Raw genomic sequence first — 23,259 nt, 5'->3', positions numbered from 1 at the left:
AAATAGCAGCAGAATTGTTCTTGGCTGTGTAAAGGTGGTAGGATTAATTTCTCTGTGATCTGTCATCAACCTTAATCAGAGTCTCTATGTTTAATCATGAGGTAATTTCCAAAGTGGCATTATTAGGAAACCATTAAGTTTAATCTGGACTGGTCTGTAGATAACATTTCTCATAAAATTCCATAGGAGATACAGAAGTTTTAAGATCTGGTAACACAGAGAATGAGCTAAAATTTCTGGCAAAGGTAAGTGTGGTTTTATTTAAAGGTTTTATGTTGCCTTTAAAATGTAATGGCCAAATGGGTTCTAGTAAACTGCCAAACTTTATTCATATATGAAACACAGAATTACTAGAGACTACTCAATCATCTGTCAGCTTTACTGCTGAGGAATAAATTACTTCCCAGAAGAAATGGATTTCAATCAGCAGATCCATAAGTGACTACTGATTTTATTCTTGTTGGTATGATAGAGCTGAGCTCAAGAGAGGATCATAATTTCATTTCTCAGCATCTTTTGAAGCTTGAAAGGTTCTCTTTCTGAGTAAGATTAACAGAAGAAAATTGAACCCTTTTTTAAGATTCTGGTGAAAATAATTTTGGTAAAACATTGGTCTGGAAGTGATCTCAAATGAGGAAATGTTTCCCACACTCCAGTGTTATATCATACACATCAGTCTCCTGAGCCCTTTTTTCCTCTCTCTTACTGCCAAGTCATTCTGGCAGAACAGTTTGAGGAAACAGATTTGACTTTCAGTAACTAATATTTTTTTTAGAAATTGGTAGTAGTCCACCTGTCTACTGTGCCTGTAGGTGGCTTTGTGCTGACTAAGGCAAAGCTTTGTAAATTATTTCTACAAGTGATAATTTTGTGGTACATGAGCAACTAGGTTGCTTTCTGGAAGAATGACTTTGTCTTTGCCCATATGAACTACAGATGTATTAGTAAATTAAACAGTTGCAGAAATAATTCCTGTGTGCCAGAAATCAGTTTTCTGTTGTAATGTCTTGGCATGGCTCTCATGCTTCCACTCACTCTTTGCAGTAGTTCCCAGGCACACTCTAGGAGTTATGTTGGGCCAGTGACTGTTCCCAAAAGGCATTTTGGATGGAGTAACCTTATTTTGAGGTTAATAGTAAAGACATAATCTATAATACTATACTGAGTCTTGTGGAGGGTGAATATCAGAGTGTCTTATAGTTGTCCTCAATCAAGAATTTTATATAATCTGTGGGAATAGATTTACCACACAGTATCACTTTTACACATGACAGATGTTAATATATAAGATTAAAAATAATTTATTCTTCAAAATCCAAAGTTAGAGACAACACTGTAATTACAGATAGCTTCATGGAAATAAAGGAGTAAAAGATGATGTCTTGTGGTTGAACTGAATCCATGAGGAATATTTTGCAGTATGTATCACTACCATTGAAGAGAATCAGTTTTGTGCTGTCTCCAAATGTATTTTTCTTCTTATAGTTACATTTACATACAAGTCCCTACCCTAGGATTTTTTCTTCTTAATTAGACTGATATATTTAATACAAGTTTTAAAGAATTACTAGAGATTTTACCAGACTTTACAAGTATTGATGGATTTTGAATGTTACTGGATGAATATAACTCATGTTCAAAGGGCATCCAAACAAAACCTCTCATTTTATGCAAGTGATAAACTGTCTCTTGTCACAGCAATAACAAATTCTTTTTGGAGAGCTTGGGAACATCTTAATATTTTCTTCTTAGAAATGATACAATAGAAATTAGTCTGTTAAACTATTTCAGAAGTACGAAAGCTGGCTGCTCAAACTGGGAAAACCTATCTATTGCTATACAGTTTTGATGGAAGGATTAATGTATTAAAGTAGCAATGTCAGTAATATCTTATAATGCAAACAATTTGCAACTTAATATGAAACATTTCCTCCTGTAAGTTGTATCTGAGGTTGAATTTCTTAGTAATCAACTGTGTCTTCTTGATTTCCCACTTAAATACCTTGATTATTTTTTCAAGCCTTCTTAACACAACCCACATATACTCTTTAGTTTACTCAGTTTCTGCTAAGGGCAGACTTTCTTTATCAGTCCATTTCGATGGGAGTTGTCAAAAGCCCTGGATTACTTTCCCTGCTCTAAAGCCCATAGTGTTCCTTAGGATACCCAGTCTGTCCTAGGTATAGGATAAATTTGTCCTGAATTGCTGTGCCAGATCTTCAGTCTTCACAAAAACCCCAATGCTCCTCACTGCAACTAAGAAGTCAGTAGTGTGTCACCCTCTTTGTTCCACTGTGCAAAAGATCTCCCATCAAGATCTGGTTCATGGGACTGTGTGTCCTCCTGCTGTTGACAATCACCCTCTGTTACCGTGACCAGTCACTGTCATGGTTTTGATGTAAGTATTGCCCTTGTGGCTGAGAGGGAACTCCTCTTCTAAATCACAGCGGCTGTAACACAGGCTCATAGCAGAATAGTGCAGGGTTTTTTCAAACCCTGACTAACTGAACTGCAATTGAACTTGAAGTTGACTCTATATGTGACAGACCCTTAAGAAGATCTCTGCTTTTCTTAGTCACGTAATCCCTGTTTTCACAGGAATCCTGACAGTTCCTTGTTTGGAGTTTGAAGAATGTTCCCTTTCCTGACTAACACACTTCTGCACTCGTTTTCAGATGTCTGGACTTGGCAGCTCTGTTTGCCAGCTTAGGTTTCCAACACGTTGGCCTGACCTGCTTCATTTGTATCTGCAATTGTTTCTTAGATTTCCAAGTTGCTCAGAGTGGTTTTTGTCTTTTTATTACACTTTTATGCAACTCTTCCAGGTCCAGCCTTTTCCCTTTTTTATTCTCTTTATATTGGCAAGTATTTTTCCCTGCATGCTCTCCATGGAAACTGATGATGTGATAGAGAGGTGCCCTTTGATTTATTAGAGGATGGGGTTGAGGGTCATCCTTTCTGTGTCAGTGTGGTTTTGGCTTGTTTTTATTTTTAATACATCTGGTCACCATCTATGTTCATGTCTTGGAATTTCACAAGCAGTTTAAAGTTTAGCCTGTGCCACCCACTGGTATCCAGGAGAGACACGAATCTGGGCTAGGGATGCTGCGTTCATTGAAGCAGGAACACAGGACTCAAAGCTGTGCATCCTGATGCCACAGAGTCAGCAACTGACAATTGAGATACTACAGTCTGAGCAGCATTAAAGAAAAAACGGGATGACAACCATCACAGAGTTAGCAGGAAATGGCTTCCCCCCTTGCTTGCTTTGGAGAAATAATTTCTCCTGCAACTAAGAGTCATCGGGATTCTGAACAGCAAAGAGTGATGCTGGCAAAAAAACTCCTGCAATGCCAGTTTTCCATTTCCAGTTGGTGTGTGTTTGTTGATGAAAAATGGCTATAAAATACTTATCATATATTCCAAAATAGGTTCTTGGATTTATGATTGTGTTTATACTGTGATTGTAAGATCCCACAATTACACAAGAGCTTACAAATCCAAAAAGCATATTTTTGTTTCATTTTACCAACCCATTCACAGAATTAAATTAGCACTCCAATGGATAAACAAACATGCTTGTGTTGCAAAGGATTTCAAGACCTGCCTCTTGCACAAATAATTTAATCTTAACTGATTGCTTATCTGTAACATCACATTGATAAGATGCTGGTTTCTGCCATCCTTGGGTTTAAATACAGAGTTTCTGTTTTGAACACTAGCAGGCTCTATAAATCCTGAGCAAGCACATTAAATCCCTGTAAATGCTATCTCTATTTCTTTTCCTAATAAACTATACAGAATAATAGTTGACTGTGTCTGTGGAATAGAGTTTATAAAAAGAAATATTATAGTGTTTTCTGATTCATTGCAATTAGATCCAGATAGTGATTGGTAGAGCAACTAACTACTGTGTAAAGCAGTCCACATGTCTGTTCATCTGATAATGCTTTTGAGCTGTCTCAGAGTATTTTGTCTCGCTCTGGATGCATTTTAAAACTCCCTATCTTTCACATGCTTTAATAAATGATTTAAAGAAGTAAATAAGTTTGAAAATCAGGTAGACTAGTCTGCTTTGCAAGGTCATGTTCAGAACAGGTAGAATCCAACCCTTTTTAAGACAAGCCTCTGCCACAGCAGTCAAACTTTTGGATATTCCCTTTGTGTTGTATCAGGGGGTTTTTTTTAAGTGCAAAGAGTCTCTTAGATGTTATCTTAATTTTTCATGTTTTGGCTCTGTATTTAAATAAAGCAATCCATATGAAATAGTGTGTGGAATAGATGATAGCTGAATGCTCTTTCCATTCCTGAAAGTGTTACTTCAAATATTAACATGTTGAGAGCATGTTCATACATTTCTTTTTGTCTTTAGTCTGGACTCTCAAGACTGTGTTGATCATTCATGTAGAACCACATTGTGCTTGTCCCTGATAGAGATGGGTCCCTGAGCCTGCAGATGCCTGCAATGTAACAGGAGAAAACATGAGTTGATAATATGGGAAAGAATTTAAAAGAGCAAAGAATTAAATGGGTATTTGTCGGGTGTCTTGATAATTATTTGTTCTTGTTACATTAAACATTCATTGTAACAAAGACAAGTCCAATAATGGTTGAAAGATGGATTAGAATTAGAACTAAACAACTTTTAGTGCTTTTGTGTAGAAACAGCATTTCAGAGCCCGACCTTGATTTTCCTGCATACACCTCTGATAAAGCTTGTTAAGGACACTGCTGATGTCAGGCTTTCCTCGTTGTCTTCAGCTGTATTTGGTGTACAGGGAAGCAGTACTTAAAACAAAAGGACCCAGAGGGTTCCTATCAGTGTGGAAAGGGAACTGTAATGTGCTTTCTGTGTTGGAAGAGAAGATGCATCCTGACTCCTGTATTGGCACTGAACATCACTTACAGGTTTTGCAGCTTCTCATTTGCCCTTCACCAGGTGGATACATCAGTACTACTCACTGCAACTTTCTGTTTGATTTTGTGTATATATATGAATATTTTGTCAGTAATTTTAATCCAAATCATCTTCTTACATAGTGCCTGCATTGTTTTATAATTCTTACTGTGCTTCTATAAATATTATATACTTATTATCACTGTGTTATATCATGTAGTATTAACACTTCTCTCTCTACAGTATTAACATGATACAAATAAGTATAAAAAAATGATCATATATGTAAAATATGCTTTAAAAAGTCATAAAAAGATATTCAAATTAACAACATTTTATATTGTTTCTTTCAAACCCCTTTTTCCATGAAGAGCAGTATGTGGTTTCACAGTAGTTTTCCTTCTACTTGACTGATTCTTGCAGGATGCTTCCCAACACGCTGATTTCCCAAGCAGTACCCTGTGCTGAGAAGGGGCTGTTCAGTGTTTAGGAATTACTGCCACAAACAGGAAGCATTTCATGCTTTCTATTCACAGTTACTTGAGGAGGGAAAGGACATGGGGCCCAGGGCAAGAGCTACTTTGTAATAGGAAAAGAAAGCTGACATGGCTTTTGGCTATACCAGTTCATTGTGTTCCCTGTGGAAAGTAGGCGGCAGTTAAGTATGTGGGATATTGAGCTGGAATAGACTGTCTGCTCAATGACAGAATGAATAAATTATATGGTTTCACTAAAAATAAAGTCCTAATAAATGAATGCAATATGAAATAGATAATTGATACTGTCTCATTTTAACAAAGAAAAAAAACCCCAAAAACACCACAAAAACATGTTTACAGGGAAAAATACTGCTTGGGGTGAAAAGTTGTTATATTTCATAATCTCTGAGTTACGGCAATGCTACATTGTCTATGAGACAGCACCTCTAAAACATATGTGGAATTGCTTTAGCCAGAGCGTTCAGCCATTATGGACCATGCAAAGATAAATATACAAAACTGTGCTATTGCCCAGATCCTGTAACATTTATTATGTTCAAATAATTTAAAACAGAAAGGCTGTTTAACAATAGATTCCTGACTACTGAAAATGCATCTAGTCAATTGCTATATAAACTAAGGAATTACTTAAATCAGATTTCTAGCCACATTTTCAAGGTGACAAAGCTTGCTGCCTTTCTGCCAAATTACAGAAAGCTGTTACTTTTAGATAACTTCCTGTAATTTACCAGCAGGATCTGCTTGGTGACTGCTGCAGTCAATGTTCTTTTCCTTTGCCTTTCTTTGTGGACAATGAAGCGTCTCTCTTTCATGAGAAATGTTGAGCCTGACATCAGCATGCAGTGATTGAGTTCTGAGTGCTTAAATTGTAATTTTTTTTCTTTTCTTCTTATCTCTTTTACTATCTTTTTTGAGAAGATGGGAAATTCTTACGCTGGTCAGCTCAAGACAACACGGTTTGAAGAAGTGTTGCATAATTCTATTGAGGCCTCTCTCCGCTCAAACAACTTAGTTCCCAGACCAATCTTTTCTCAGTTGTATTTGGAAGCTGAACAGCAACTGTCATCACTGGAAGGTAGGAAATAATGGAATTTCTGTTTCTGCTCAAAGCCAGTTCTGCTGTTTGCTCTCTCAAGGCTCAGCATGCACATTTCAAATCATAATATGGAAAACCACAAGTTTTTATTTGTTTTCTTTTTTATTCAACATATATATATGTATTAGAATTGGGTTAAAAATAAAAACTGCGTTGTCTTTTATTTTGACAAAATGAGGCCACTTACTTGCTCAGATTTATCTATACCCTGAAATTGAAGTACTAGGAATTTTTCCATTAAATTTGTGGAGAAGTCTTTGGAGATTTGGAACATAAATCTGTTATCCTATAATGTATCATGTGCTGCTGAAATTTATGCAGTAAATGATAGTAAACACACGATAGATTTATAAAACAGGCATACTAAAACTGATTTTCAGTATGCATAAATACAGCAGAAATATTTTTTAGCTTTTGAGATGGTTTTTAATTAATTTGGGCATAGTATTTGTACTTATTCTGTGACTGCAAAGGTAAAAATTTGGGATGTGTAGTCTCACAAACCCTACACGAGTTAGTATTTAACAGATATAGGATTTCTCACTGAATTTGTGTCTCTGTTTAGAGAATGAGTTTCATTTGCTTTTTTTTTTTTCTTGGAAGTAGTATAGCTCAAATGAACTAGATGGATCTGATAAGCAAACTGATGATACAATTTGGTGTTTGGTGTGTTCTTATATGTAGTGGTCTCATAGTTTCCAGGGAGTTTAGTGGTGTGTGCATAACATTGGCATGTTGGTGCAAGGCTATATTTAATAATTTGATTATTTAGTCATTTCTCTCATGAGGGTGACGTTTCGTGTCTTTTGTTCATGTCTGCATCCCTGTCATACTTTGCTAAGATGTAGTGAGAAATGCATAATGGTTAGCAGACCACAGTAACACACAGACACACACAGACACACACAAATCAGGCCAAGAAGCAGTAAAAGTAGTTTATACAGATTAAACTCTTTGCTGTTACCTCATGGTAACAGCTGAGAAGACATTTCTTGAAAAAAAAATCTGCTCACACATCATTAGTCATTTCCTCTTTTTTTCTTTTTTTTTTGCTAATATGGGACATATTAATTAATATACATTATTTGTTTAAATATGTATGCTGCTTTTTCCCTACACAAAGTGATCCTTCTATCAAACCCTTCCCCATAAGAATTTCATAAAATCTCCCATGGCAACCAGCTTTGATGTCACAAAATTGATTATGACATCAGTTGGGAAAGGTGCCACAGAAGCAGATGCATTGTTCAGGAACAAAACTGCCATTTCACACTTCTATAACTTCTTTCTTTCAAGGCTCTCAAAGAACCTTCCAAAAGTTGAGGGGCTGATTCTGTTTTCTTTGTAGTTAATGGAAACAGAATTGAACTGTAATTAAAAGTCTCATAACAACCTGGCAGAGAACATTCCTTTCACGAAAATTTCAGACAAGGGGAGCTCTGAAGGGACCTGTAATAGTGTGTTGCCTAGATTGTTCCTCAGGTGGGGGAGGTCTGCAAGCTGGTCTCATGTACTGCAGCCTTGTCATAAATTGAATTTTCCACTTCCAGCTACACGAATCCCTATGCTCTGAGGGCCAGGAGGAAAGAGACATCCTTGGGGGCTTGTGCAAGCCCCCGGTCTCCCCTCTCAGTGCTGTCTTGCCTTTGCGCTGGCGCTCTGACATGGGGATATGCTCGGACTATTCTTGGTCATAGCCACCCCTTGGTCCTCAGTACAGCAAGTGTTTCCCTATGGTCAAGTAGACACGATATAAATACAGACAATGTAGAGCAGTGGGTCAATGCAAGCCAAGTGTTCTGGCTTTCCATTTTATGGACTGATAACACATTATACATGTTCAAAGCAGCATTTGGCAGCAAAGCCAGCCACTGGTAAATAAAGCTGATTTCTGCATATTTGTCTGTGATGGTGTTAAAATATCAAAATTTCTAGAGAGCCTTAAAACCGAGTGTATAGTGAGGTTAAGAAAAAAAAATCAGAAATATTTTTTAGCTTTATCAACCACCTGTGGTAACTTGTTGTTGTTTATGGGTTTATATTTTTTTGTTTGAAAAACTTTTTTCTCTCTTCTTTGGATACTTAAATGACTATCTAAACCAGAAAAAAAGTACCTAACCAGTGATACTAGCCTAATATCATTACATATCTGTTGTGATAGTTTATGCCTAAAATAGAATCATAGAATAGAATCATAGAATCCTTAAGGCTGGAAAAGACCTCCAAGATCATCAAGTCCAACCTTTGACTGAACACCACTGTGTCAACTAAACCACTTCCATAGCCAGTTGTTTCTTGAACACCTCCAGGGATGTTGACTCCACCACATTCCTGTTCCAATGGTTAACCACTGTTTCAGTGAAAAAATTCTTCCTGATGTCCAAACTGAACCTCCGCTGGTGCAGCTCGAGGCCATTTCCTCTTGTCCTATGACTAGTTACCTGGGAGAAGAGGCCCCACCTGGCAACAACCTCCTTTCAGGTAGTTGTAAAGAGCAATAAGGTCACCCCTGAGCCTCGTTTTCTCCAGAATAAACAATCACAGCTCCCTCAGCTGCTCCTCATCAGACTTGTGCTCCAGACACTTCAGCAGCTCTGTTGCCCTTCCCTGGACCTGCTCCAGCACCTCAATGTCTTTCTTGTACTGAGAGGCCCAGAACTGGACACAGGATTGGAGGTGTGGCCTCACTAGTGCTGAGTACAGAGGGACGATCAGTGCCCTGGTCCTGCTGGCCAAACTATTGCTGATACAGGCCAGGAAGCCATTGGCCTTCTTGGCCACCTGGGCACACTGTTGCTTCATGTTCAGCTGCTGTCAACCAGCACCCCCAGGTTCTTTTAAAAAAATACTTCAGTGAGTATAGTTTTCCAGTCTACGCATTCTAGATTTGAAAAAGAACCAGGCATATTATAAATGTATGCCTTTAAAGTAATTTGTGCAACTGTATTAATCTATAAGATTAATCACAGTTGGTTTAGATATAATGTCAGATCTCCTTGGCTCCAATAATAGTATGTTTTCTTTCATTCTGGTGGGGGTCTTTTGTTTGTTTGTGGTTTTTTTCTGTTTGTTTTGGTTTGGTTTGGTTTTCGGTTGTTTTTTTTTTTTTTTCCTTTTTATTATTATACGTTCCCTCTCATCTCCAAACCTGGCAAATTCATGTAGCACTTAAATTACTCCAAAAACATTATCATTATTTAAACAAACTTCTAGATTTTTCATTTCATCAAAAAACCTGCAGTTTACTGTGGGTTCATTGGCTGTACATTTCTAATGAGAATCTTCTAAACTCATCTTTATTTTCTTAGCATTTTTTGATTGCAGAACATATCTGCAAATGCCAATAAGTGGTCTGGATGTTCCTGGGCCTTTCTAGGAATGTGCGTTAAGAACTCTTTGCAGTAGAAGGCAAGGTTATTTGGCTCTAACAGATTTAGATTCCTTGCATATTTCTGTTTGCCCGGTTATTGGCATGTAAACTGCAAATGAAATCTGTGGACTGGATTGCCAGTTATTAGAAGTTGTATTTGCAGGACTTTACTTACATTTAAATTATGCCTTAAGGAGAGAAGAATTTTCCACGTGAAATATCTTAATCACAACAATATAACATAAAGGTCTAATAAATCCTTGCTGAGAACTTAAAAGAATTTCTTAAAGCAAACAATGGTGTTTATGATAACTGTGAATAAATTTAAATTCAATAAAATATGGACAAAATCTTCACAGAATGGCTGTTGGTTTAATGGAGCTATATGAAGTTAGATCACCTGACTACCTAGTTCTGTAACGTACAACATGAGGACTAGGATTCTGAGTCCACTTTTGCCATCATCTTGTCCCTGATTTTGAGTGCTTGATTGTGTGTTCATTTTGGATTGTTTAAGAACAATGTGGAACAGACACAGGCAAACTTTCTTTGAAATTTTCAAGTTTTTCTTTTCTTTGAAGTTTTTTTTGAGTGCTCAGAAGAGGCCCTGCTTTAAAGGTAAAATGGAAGTATAAACTGCAGATCTTTTTTTAAAAACAAGCAGCAGAAACCCTAATGATGCCCTTTACATGTGGCAGCAGTTCATGCTTGTGTACGTATTTGCTCTTTTACTCTTTCCACTTTTGAACTGAAAGTGCTATAGCTCTCCATTTTCTTGGTCTCCACTTCCATTTTTAGTTTCTTTCTTAAATCACCTGTTATGGTTGAACAAACCTCACAGTTTACCAATGTCCAAAGGGGAAATACCCACATCCTGTTCTGCTCACTTCATATGTTCCCATTTTCTTGCTTTTCATCAATTTTGGCATCTTTTGGCATCTTCCACTATGCTAATTTAAAGCATAAACCCAGCAAAAAAAATTGGTCACTTTTGTTTGCTTAGTTAGTGTTTTGCTGGTTTAGCAAGCTGGGATGGCTCAGTAAAGGCTCCAGTAAGTGTCAGAGCTGGCACAAAGAGGAAGGAAGGAAGGAACTTCATGTCTGGGAATGTGGGTAAGGAGAGAAGAGCCAGATTCAGCCCTTTTCCATTGCATTTGGATGTTAGCCAACGTCAAGTCATAACACATAATTTACCCTTTACTTAAATAGCAAAGATGGAGAGCTTCACTTTTCTCTTCATTACTTGCAGCATTTTTGTCTTTAGACCATGCCGTTAAAAGAATTTTGTTTAGCGTTCTGTCCTTAGTTGTGTGCACCAGGACTGGAGCTTGATGATCAGATACTTAAAAGTAAACATACCCTTCAGATCCTCTTCTGGATTGGAATATATGTCTTAATGACCTTTACAGACAAATCTTCAAATTACAGGTTTACTTTCTTTTGTCTCCTCCCTAGTTCTCATTTATCCTGTAGTATTTGTCTAGCTGATTGTACAATAATTTGTCAATAAAATAAAAGGATATTCTGAGGAGGGTCATAGGAAAAAGATAAATCCTTGATAGTACACTCTGGGTTTCTGAGTGCCTAATCCAAAGTCATTTGAAGCAAAGAGAGTATATCCAGTTGGCACTGAGCTTTGGAAGATCATTGCACTGTGCTTCATCATTTTTCTGTTTCATGACTAAAAACTGGATCAACAGAATGATGTCAGTGCCTGACTGCTCTTGTACTTGCCCAAGTACAGGCAGATATTTGGATTCCTGCTGATCTTCAAGCACCTGCAGGCCTTCACCACCCAATTTTGCCAGTGAAAGCTCTTTGGGTTGTGTTTGCTGCAGTCGTATTCCTACAGACACCTAGAAGCTTATAAGATTAAGACATAAGGCCCATTGACTTCACTTAGTGCTTGTACCTTGTATCTGTGCTAGGTAAAATTTTCCTCACTCCTGTCCGTAGAAGCATTCTGCCCGTTTACCATTTAGTTGCACTCCTCTGCTCACCACATTTGTCTCATTTGCCGTGGGTGTATTTGAGCCATAAGAGGGGATGGGGTAATTGGTTGCTATGTTTTGCAGGAGCTCTTGTATCATGCGTGAAAAAAACATTGTCCTGTGGATGGAGAGAAGGAAAGAAGCAGCCTCTAGTTGAAGGGCTGAAACATACACCTAAATATGCGCCTAAATATACACCTAAAGCCCTCTAAAAATGAAGCTTACATCCTGTATTCCTCTCCAGCATTCAGTACTGCCTTCATATTGCCTCCTAGACTATCACAGTCCATGCACAGGCGGCTGTGAATCGTCATCCTGGGCATCTGCCTTTCCTTGACATTGTACGGGGAGTGTCAGTGCGTTACACAGAGCTCTGGATTCTGGTAGGAGACAGACGGCCTGAGAATTAGGTGTTCTTATTGTGGTATCACCCGTGGTGAACCTAGTTTCGAGCAGGAACCATTTTTTCAGTTTCCTGTACAAAATCAAGGACATGGTCAATACCTAATTAATAAAAGCTGTACTTGGGCTGTAGCCAGGATGTTCTGAAGGGCTAAGAAGTAAGGACTTCGGGTTTTATTGGCTGTTAATATTCTAAACAAAGGATACAGTTACACTGTTGTGATCAGCAAGGGTTCAAATACTAGAAGTTAGGCCTCTAAAAATTGTGTGGTTAGCTTAAAATAAAAAGAGATTGAAAAAAATTAATAAATTGAGGCTTCTTTCTATCCGTCCTTTAGTGTGTTTTACTTTCTCAGGTACAGTTGAGTCAAGCTTTTGAACTTTTGCACACAAGTTAACAGCTTTATTTTTTTGATGAAAGACATTCTATTATAAGCATGACTGGAAGGTGGAGCTTTAAGGAAACAAAAAATTTCAAGAGTTGGCAAGAGTAAAGTCATTGTCAGGAGGAGAGAATCCAGTTTGCTGTAATACTTTCTGTAACTGGGTCACCCTGTTCATTCATGGGTTTGTTGCCAGCATTTTTTGTTGTCTGAGTCATTTATGCTATGATAATTCGTAGCAGGCAGCAGAGCAGATAATGAGGAAGAAGAAGAAGAGGAGGAGGAAGAAGAAGGCTCAGAATCAAGTAGTCCTCCTGTTCCTTACCAAATGAAGCCTCCCCCAGAAGGATGTTGCACTACTGATGGTAAGATAACCATGTTGTCAGAAGCCTTTGCCCTAACGAAAAGGGTAGTATTGAGGCCATTTCCCCTATAATTCATCAGAGTGAGATAATCTATATGATACAGAAATTCTAAAACTGTCAGTGTTCATTACCTGCCAGATAAAGCTGGATTGCTCTCAGTTGCTCTTACATTTGACAGGGTCTTTGTTCAATGTGTCAGAGAAACATTTGTTAGAATGCCTGGCACAAGGACAGAACTTCCATTCTCTTAGGCACCGCAACCTTTAAAAGGTCCAGTTTGCAGATATGGCATTTGCTAAAATGAATGTGATACTTATTTCTTTATGATCACTCTTTTCTGTTTAAAGTGTACCTAATTTTATGTAGCTGTAAAAAATATTCAAAACCAAGGAAAAGCCAGTGAAATTCACCAGATACTGAGAATTATTATCTCCATTTTTGAATGTCCAACCTAAGTTATGATGATGTTAGTGAATAGTCCCTTAAATACGTACGTTGCAAAATATCATCAAGAGAAACTTCACTGTACATTTTCAAATTTTTGTTTGCTTATTGTACTGGTAGAATCTTTATGTCTGACCAAAAGGCAGGGAAGAAAATAATCTTTTAGTATGCCTTTGATTTTAGAGGGTAAGACCTTGTTTTTCATTAAAAATATAGGAAGTCCTTTAATGAAGACAATTGAGAGCATTAAACAAAAAAAGATCTTATCAACTTAAAATAAGTTGCATTGATTTTTTTCTAGGTTTCTGCCAAGCTGGTAAAGATTTGAGACTGGTTTCAATTTCCAATGAACATATTGAGGTGCCATCTGGGTTTTTACTTGTTGGTGCGAAGTCACCCAGTTTACCTGATCACCTGTTAGTGTGTGCTGTGGATAAAAGATTCCTGCCAGATGACAACGGGCGCAATGCCCTGTTGGGTAAGTGTCTGTGATTGCAATAAGTGGATTCTTCTGTGGGCTTCAGTTAATAGCTAATTGTTTTTTGCAGAGTGAGTTCAGAAGATGTTATTTCTATTCCACGTCTGCTGTAATGCTGAGAGGTGATGCACAAGAAGATAACAACTCAGAGTTGGCTGTGTTTGCTTTGGAAAGACACAGAGTGAGCCAGTTCATTAGAGATGCTTCATCACCTTCTGTTCAGTAGTCCAAGGCTAAAGTCGTTGTCTGACCAGTTTCTGTCCTAATTGCTGGAACTGCACATCTGGTAACTGTACCAGTTGAACTGCTGCCTGTCTCTGTTTTAGCTTTCCAAATACTGACGTGTACAAACTGTAGGTCTGTCAAACAGAAATTTCAAGGTATTATATACATGTAAACAGTTTAATGATAGTTTGGACTACAAAAAATTGTGACCATTTTGATTTATCTCTTTGAGATAGGGATAATCCTCTCCACTGTGTTTGAACAATAGCCTGGGTTCTGGACCCTAACCTATGACTTTTTGGTGTTATCACAAATTCGAGTGATTATAAGTTAAAATTTTTCCTAAATGTATAATCAGTTAATGCTTTTAGTAGATACTTCAATAGCTTGCATTTAACCAATTTAAAAGTCTAAATTCTGTCATAAAATAGGTCCTATCTATTTTTCTTAGAGTCTTTCTGATTGCCATTAACCTCATTCAAATCAAGCCAAATATGGTAGATCTTCGATCATGTGAATGAATGAACTGAATATTAATGTTATTGAGATAGAATAGGTTTTATATTGGAAAATATAAATATGCAAAATTGGAGGGAGAACTCTTTTTTCAATCAGACACTCTCAGGTTCTTATGTATTATTTTCTTAGTGAACAAAAAAAAAGATGCATCATGTATCTGTGCACTAGTCTGAGCTTTGAATCGCAAAAAGGAAACATTTTTCGAGTCGTTTAAGAGGTTTCTTTCACAAACACTGAGGGGTATGATGTGAACTCAGTTGTTATCTCAGTTTGAGCAACTTCAAGGCATTTGGGCTCACAGTGTAGTGTGAAGGTGCATAATGTGATTCTATGTACAGTAATTTCTTTCCTCATGTGATCTTGCAGAGTTGGATTGGTCACAGTGCATTTGACCAGTGATTGTAAAAGAATTAGGAGGGTTGTAAATTACCCACGTGTTGTCATTTTAAAGATAAAGACAGGAATGTTGTACCGCTCAAGTCATTCACTGCTAGCACTATTAACAGCTTAAGCTCCTTAGGCTGTTAGCAGAGAGGAAGTAGTGTATTTGTTAATTGCATGCTAAACGAGAACAGAAAAAGGCAACAGGAACATAATTGGGAGGGTTTTATGCTACTTGCATCCTCAGTTTGCTTATTTCATACGTTTTAGTTTCCTGAAACCGTTTAAATGCTTATTTTTGACTGTTGTTATACACTTAAACCCCAGTGAATCACATTCTTTTGCGGAGAATTCTAGTAACTCTATGGTATGACTTCTATGCATTCTATAACAAGCTTAAATATAAAAGAACTTACATACTTTAAGATCCAAAGTCTTTTATCTTGAGGTTGCAGATAAAATAATGCCCCTGGTCCCTAATCTAATGAAAAAATATTATGTATCTTACTAACATGAGGATAGCATGCTATTTGTACAATAGATCATGCTGCAGATAGAAATGATTGTTTGATTCAGGTTTTCATTCGCTGACTCAAGTCAAATCAGGGTAAGTAAAATTAGAAGCAGACATGAATAGTCTCGTGATTTCAGACACATAGTGGGATAAAAGACAGAACCATTATTACTTTAAATAGTCTATTACTATAGCACAGTGACCTCTGCCTGGCGATAGATCTAAATTGCAAACGTGTCATATGAAGAAGGGAAACTCCTTTTAATGTCTTGCCTTTCAAGACAGCACAGAAGCCTTATTTTTGTTATTCTGAATTTAGGCAGTTCTCCATCAACGTGTTGGCCTTTTGAAACAGCATGGAAAGTGTTCCCTTCAAGCCTTTGTTAGTGTAAAAGGAAATTGAATTGGATTAATTTTGAATTGAAATGAGCTGCCATGAGTCAGAGTGTATCCCACACTTTTGGTAAGGCTTATCGGTGATACAGACACATAATTTCTTAACCTTTCAACCTCATTGGTTTTTGCTTAATTTCATCCTTTTTCCTCTTAATATACTGTATTTTTGTGAGGCAGCTGTTACTGAGTTTTTTTCAAACAGTTTATTTGAAGGGAGAAGACACTAATGAGTTACCCAATAGTTTCCTGATTTCTCATGGTCTGTCTGCGTATGTTTATGAAGATGCCTGTGGATTGTACAAAACTTCCAGAAGAAAGTAGAAAATGTCTCAGTAGTTTCTGGTCCAGGTTTTGACTTATGGTCTTGTTCCCATTAGTAGCTGTTTATATGCCTCTGGGACATGTGCCAGTTTATTGATTATGCTAATAAGCTGTCCCACCATCAAGGCATATGTGCTTCTGATTTGAAAGTCATTTCTGTTGGAGGTTGTTTTGCTTCTTTGTTTTTACTGTTGATGTATTATTCCATTGGAAAAAATAACCAAAACATTTTCTGGAAAAGACTATATTTTTGACAAGCAAAAAGTTCTTTGTGCCTAGACATGTTCCTCATATGATTCTGTTAATCACATTAGATGACAGGTTTAACCACTCTGCAAAACAGATTCAGCTTTTTGCCTTTAGGAAGCTGTTTCTTGGGTTTTATTGACCTAAACGAATGCTTAGATGGAGGAATTGGTACGTGATAATGTGCTATTTATTGTTTCCTAATTAAAGCAGCTAACATGTACCACTCCTAAGTTTTTTTTCTTTTTTTTTTTTTTTTCTAATTCTCACTCTTCAGGAGGGTCTCTCATGTTAAACAAAGCAGCTCTTCACCCATCATTTTCCCAAAAGACCAAACAGCTGCCTACTTTCCTAGCAGGGAACAAGAAATCATTTTTGTTTTTGTTTTTTTCCCATTGAGTCCCTGTGGTCAGAATGACAGAGGAAAAGATTAGTTGGCTTGCATTGTAAGCTATATGTAAGGTGAAAACATTGTAGTATAAAATATTGTGGCTGCTTCTTGTAAATATGCAATGTTCTATTGGGCTTTTGTGATAGTACTGTGTTTCCATACAATGGAGCTCTCCAGCTTGACCATATTGATTTCATTCAATTTTTAAATTTAGGACTTCAGTCTTCAAGTGGAGTGGTACTAAGTAGGTGGGAAAAACGTGGAGCATTGTCAGTGTTTGTGTGCTTTTTCCTGTGAGTAGAACTGAAAAGAAGAAACACTTGTGCTGAGAAGTTGAAAATATAATCATTCTTTGTTTAATCAAGCTGCCAAATTTCTGCCAAAATATTAATGTTAATTAAAAGCCTGTTATTAATTTAAAAGAGAAACAGGAAGAAAATTTTCTGCCAATTTATAAAAGATTTAATTATGAAATATTAGATAGATATCCTTCCATCCTGAAGTCCTCTCTTTATTCCTAGCATAAGCTCACTGTTGATCCAAAGGAACCATTTTCCCAGTGAGAAGGTGGGTCAGGATTCGTACCCTTTTGGTCCAAGGTCCTTCTTTGGAGCACAAGGTCCCTGCTGTGGAAGAGCTTTTTAAATTATGGACAATCGATCATTGTGATGTGAGCAAATTCAAGCAAATGCATATGATAAAACACAGATACAGTCAAACACCTTCTGATTAAACAACCTTCAGAGGGTAACAGCCTTAAGTCACTACCAAACTGAGCTGGGTATGAATTGGTGACCTAAAGGTGAAAGGCTTTTAGCCCCTAAACTCCAGGCATTGATTTCTAATTCTCTTGTGAAATCAATCCCGTGACATAGATATATTGAGTCACCTTATGGCTGCCCCGACTCCCCTGACCTTTGTCCTCTCTATAATGTATGGAAGAATATTTAATGCAGCTTGTTTATGAAACAAGCTGTGCCCTCTCTCAGCTGCTGCCTCAGGCCATGGCATGTGAAGAGGGCATTCAGAGAAGGAGGATGATGAAATGTTTGGGTTCTCAGTGTTACTCAATCTGCCACATAAAGTGCTATGAGCAGGGCTGGTGGAGGCCTTCAAGAAGTAATGACTGAACAGCATTTTATTGCATTGGAATTACAAGAGCATATGTTCTATCTGTGATGTCAGGGCTGAGCTGCATTAATGAAGCAGTGGCTGTCATCAAAGAGTGTCAGTCAGAGGGAATAGGATGGAAGAGGGTGTTGGCAGGAGCTTGCAAGAAAGGACTGAATTTCACTCAGAGTGGCTGGGAAAGGTTGAGGTGAAAGATGATAATTTGACTTAAAAGGAAGATTAAAAAATAAACTTATAAAATGTTCTTCAAGGAATTTTCAAAACAAGCGAACAATTTGGATCTGTTTAATCCTTTCTAGGCCTCACCTGTATGCTATATGTGGTGTAAACTAATTTTCCAGTAGGTGCTGCAGAGTAAAAAATAGGTGGTTAGGACAAAAGGTTATTTCAGATAGAAGTTACTGCTAAATCTGGTTTAGACAAATGATAATTTACAAAAATGATCTGAAGACCCAAAGTCTAAATGAAAAGATTTTGTGTTCACTGTCCAGCCTCAGTTAAACAAATACTTCTACATGTGGTCAAATTGCTGGACACTCCCAGCAAAATGATAAAACCTAAGTGTACATTTGGAAAATGAAAAAGTGTCAGTTTGAAAACACGTAGGGTCTTGTATGTGGCAACCAGGTGAAAATTGCAGTGTGCTGCCAAATGCATGGGAAGTTTTCGTTTACTAGCAGAAGCATTTTTCATGATTTCTTAATTGGCATAAAATGCATGCAAACTCTACATCTTTTTCCACATCCGTTCTAATTTTGTTTCCTTTTGTTGTTGCTTTTATTGCAGCTACTCAAGGCTCTGTGATGTTAGACAGATGCTTTTGTGCTGACTGATATAACACAGAGGATTCTGTGGAGTCATGACTTGTCCTGATTTTATGAGTCATAATGACCTTTATCATCCTACTGACTAGGATCAGAGAGATAATAGGGAGCTTTCAGTAGTTGTTCCCACTTGTTCCCATGGATACCAGACCAATTTCCACATCAACTTTTTTTTTTAAATAAATTCTTCTGAGCCTTTTAAAAAAAAAAAGAAAGTACATGGGTTGTAAACCAAACAACAGGTGTTTACAGTGCATTATATTTCAGTATTTATACTTTACAGAAGGAAAAAAAGTGTTGACCATTAGTTTGTAAACTTGAGATATGTGATTGAAATAATAATTTTCATAAATGGTTCTTAATTTTATTTACTGTATTATTCATCCTTTACTTCAGTTCTTTTCAATGTTACTGTCCGCATGTTATGTGAAATATATTTCCTTTACTTTTGCCATGTTTTAATTCACTGGACACACCCTTTCCATTTCAATTCATGTTATGACACATAAAAATGTTCATTAGTTGTGATTAAAATGAAAGAAAACATCATGCTTCAAGTCATGTGTAGGGAACAGAGAGAAAATTTCCATGGAGAAGATTATCTTTCAATTGCTCACTATAGGATTTCTTTGTAGATAATAAGTATTTTCAGACAGTTGCATCTACTCTGATGCAAGATGAAAATATCTTAGAAAATACTTTGTAAAACAGACAAAAAAAGTTGTTTAAGAATCTAAAGGCAGCTGTGTGAGAAATGCCCTTTATTTACGATGATAATGACATCAGCACCATGAGTGCCTTGTTGAGGCTCAAGCTGTGTATCTCAAAATGAGAGGAAATGGCAGTATCCCTGGAAATGCCTCATCAAGCCTGAGTACAAAAAGCTTTATGGGGAAGGACTATGTCTGTTGTGTCTATAAAGTTGCAGACACTTTGTTCCTGTAATCATAAATAGTTTCAACTGCTGGGAGGTGCTGACACAGTCCAGCCATAGTTTGAGAAAACTACTTTAAATTAGTAGTCAGGAATGCTTTAGTAATTTTTCCTCTCTAAAAAAGCATCTGTACTAGGAACTTGGTACTTAAATATGCTTATATCTAATTAAATGTAATAGATTAAATATATTTATTTCTTGAGACTTAATTGCATGTTTCAATGAAATTGAAATGAAATTCAGTGAAATTGAATGACATTTCAATGAAAACTAAAAGAGAAGTGAAACATGTACATGCTGTGGTGTTGAATAGGGCTGGGGTTAAGCATGTGACTCAGTGCTCTTCAGTCAAAAACTTTTCCCAGGTATATAATAAATAGGAATTGTAATCTTTTTCTGGTGGGAGAAAATGAAAAATATGGCCCATTTTAATTGTTCTGTAGGTATGGGGCTGTTTTTTCCAATATCCAAAGTGCAATACACTTTTTGCACAAAGTGCAAATAGTTTTTTGGAGGAAAATGTTAATAAATATTTCATTCTATGAAAGAAAAAAAAACCACAAACCCCCATAACATAAATACAACTTTTTCTTAGGAAAGAGTCGTGTTTGAATGTTATTAATAATGACCCACCTATCTCATTGGATTATGTGTATTGTTTATTTTATCAGGCTTCTCTGGCAATTGTGTTGGCTGTGGCAAGAAGGGTTTCTGCTACTTTACAGAATTCTCAAATCACATTAATCTTAAACTGACCACTCAGCCCAAGAAACAGAAACACTTAAAGTATTATCTGGTCAGGAATGCACAGGGAGCTCTGACCAAAGGATCTGTAATCTGCTGGAAAGGGGCAGGTAAGATAATGAAGCTGTCTTCCTCGAGCTCTGGTTTTCATCATCCAAGCTTAGCTATCATGGAGACTGGCATCTGTGTAAAACTTAACACAGATCAGTTGAAAGAAAGGCTCTTTAAAGCTAGGTGATTGCTAGAGCAGCTGTAAAAAGCCATTGTCTGATCTAATAAGAGGCTGGCATGTGAGAAACCATTGGTTCCTTCATGCCAAGTGCTGTAGCCTCTAAGCAGTTCCTATGTGAAATTATCAAATCAAATATGCTGAGTTAAGCAGATGCCACTGTTGTGAGGGGATAAAAAAGTTCTTTTTGTTGTTAAGAGTTCAGAGGCCGGCAGTCTTCAACCAGTACCTGTTCAAGCACCTTGTTCCAACTGCCAGAAAGTTCGGGTCTCTCCGGAAGCACCTCCAATGAGCCGCTCCCGGCTGCAAACTCCAGTGCTCCAGCTGGGACTCAGCAAACAGGTACTGCCCAGGAGGAAAACATGCTGGGGTTCCACCTGCTTGTATTCTTCTGTGCTCCCGTATTTGTATGTACTTGTGTGAATGCAAAGACAAACAAACAAATAGGCATAGTGCCACATAGAATAAAACAAGTTGAATGGAATTAGAGATATATTACAAACAAGGAAGGCAATCATACAAACAAGGAAGGCTTCTCCCTGTCCGTTTTCTTCTCTGAGGTTTATATATAAACGGTTAGCAAATAGTAAAATGCGTGTTCTGCAGCTTGCCCATATCTAAAGCAAACGAAATTTTTTTAAAACACCGTTATTTTTAGAGTGTTTCTACAGGTGTTGCTTGTCTGGTCACACATGACAACTGTTGCAGGATCCAGTGTAATTTCAGCTTTTTCTTCTGATCCAGTCTATTTTATGTTATGGCCAGAATCCTGTTTACTGCAGGTATTATATGGACATCCGCTTAAAGCTTCTGAGTTTTTTCTTCTGCTGAGAAAAGTGACTTTAATATTAAAAACAAAACTAAGGATCAGTATCTGTAACTTTTTTATATTAAAAATTCTTTCTGAGACCTTTATTTTTCTGTTAACTTGACATAAATGAAAGGTAATGGATGATGGAGGCTAGAGTGATCTCTCTGAGCTTCTTCATAGTGAAAACACCTCTTTAGTATCTTGTGATGGTTACACAGATCCTCATAGGAGAACTAAGGCACATGTGTTGGTGGTTATATACTATTTTCTCTGTGAGATAGAGATCTGTTAAATAATTGTGATCTGGAATACTGGTGCCCATCCCAAACAAATTAAAAAGCTACATTAATTACAAGCATATTAGGCTTGAGAACACCTCTCTTTTTTTAATGCAGCGTCATTAAAAAAAGCTTGGAATGTCAGATTGGGAAGGAGGCCTAGTAAATATTAGACACCCTCTCTCTTTTAGCTGGTTCTTGAGTAAGAGCCAGGATCCTGCAAAGAAGCTACAGTTTCTGACATATGCATTTAATTACAGAATCAGATTTTACCCAGGCACTTAATTGAGAGTATGAGATCAGAAATGGCTTGGTTTTATTCAGCGTTGCATTCCCTCTTGAGCTGATCCTGATGGTTCCATTAAAATAAATGTTCAAGTGATCAGTTTATTATATCAACTGAGCATCTTGACGTAGAAATGTTCAATGTAAATACTCTGGGTTTTTTTTCTTGCCAGCTGCAGCCATAGATCACATCCCTTCAACAGCAGCATTCAGCTCAACAGTTTATAATGGCAAGGAGTCACCTAAACAACAGTTGATGAAAAATAACCTGTCTGCTCTGACAAGACCTTCGGTGTTAGGTATTTGTACAGATTTGTTGTTTAATAACCCTAAACTCTTTATTCCATGGGTATAATAGAAGCAGTGAACTAATTATATCATGACTGTAATTTCATGCATGAGTGGAAATTACTATTCCCTTCCCTTTCTGGCCATAATATTGATTTCTGTGTTAATTTCCAGGAAAAAAAAAATTAATATATTTTCAGTTGCAGTTTTGTTACAGTTCATAATATTAACTGGATGCTTTTCCTTATATTTACACTTCATTCATTCAGTAGAGGTACAGACCAAATTCTGAATCCAGGTTCTTAAAGAATGTGTCAGCTTGCATCAATTTCATCAATATGTTTCATGAAGGGAATTAAGAAAGATTTATAAGTAACCTCTCATAGGATAATTCCTGTGTTGCAGTTCATCTTGGGATGGAGCACTAGACTTTGACAACTGGCTCCAAATTCAAGAAACTATCCTTACTGTGCCATTATTATAATGATTTGTGTTAATTGTTTTCTGTCATAAGTGTGTGTCACCAGTTTGTTTAAGGAAGAAAATTACTCTCCAGTGTGGCTAGAAACAAGTTGTAGCTCTATTTTAAAATAAGTCTTCCCAAGTTTCCCTGCTGGCATCATAGACAAATTCTTTTTCTCTGCCCATATAGGTTCCTAATCTCTTTTCTCCATGCAGCAGCACATTATTGCCAATTCATTTCAGATGGATTACTTTCACATATCAATATGTGAAATGCATATCCTATCAATATGCAGGAAAGAGCACGGCATTGTCAAATAAAAAATCCTTTGTATTGCTCTATCTTGTGACTTT

At 37.1% G+C, this 23,259-nt stretch overlaps 1 protein-coding gene across 5 annotated transcripts in view; it reads left to right on the top strand.

The window, feature by feature from the left end:
* The window catches only part of GREB1 (growth regulating estrogen receptor binding 1), a 94,239-nt gene that overhangs the window by 28,288 nt on the left and 42,692 nt on the right, over positions 1–23,259 (top strand). For 4 of the 5 annotated variants that reach the window (XM_027690302.1, XM_027690307.1, XM_027690305.1 and 1 more), the window contains exons 2-7: positions 6,316–6,472; positions 12,879–13,004; positions 13,750–13,926; positions 20,480–20,662; positions 20,980–21,123; positions 22,329–22,454. In XM_027690302.1, coding sequence (XP_027546103.1) covers positions 6,316–6,472; positions 12,879–13,004; positions 13,750–13,926; positions 20,480–20,662; positions 20,980–21,123; positions 22,329–22,454 — 913 coding nt within the window. Of the gene's footprint in view, positions 1–186; positions 246–6,315; positions 6,473–12,878; positions 13,005–13,749; positions 13,927–20,479; positions 20,663–20,979; positions 21,124–22,328; positions 22,455–23,259 lie in introns of all 5 variants that reach the window. The other variant, XM_027690308.1, reaches the window with a different exon arrangement.

The sequence above is a fragment of the Neopelma chrysocephalum genome, unplaced genomic scaffold (assembly GCF_003984885.1).
Source record: "Neopelma chrysocephalum unplaced genomic scaffold, ASM398488v2 Primary Assembly neopelma1_80b, whole genome shotgun sequence".
Classification (NCBI taxonomy): Eukaryota; Metazoa; Chordata; class Aves; order Passeriformes; family Pipridae; genus Neopelma; species Neopelma chrysocephalum.
This window is presented reverse-complemented; position numbering and strand designations above follow the sequence as displayed.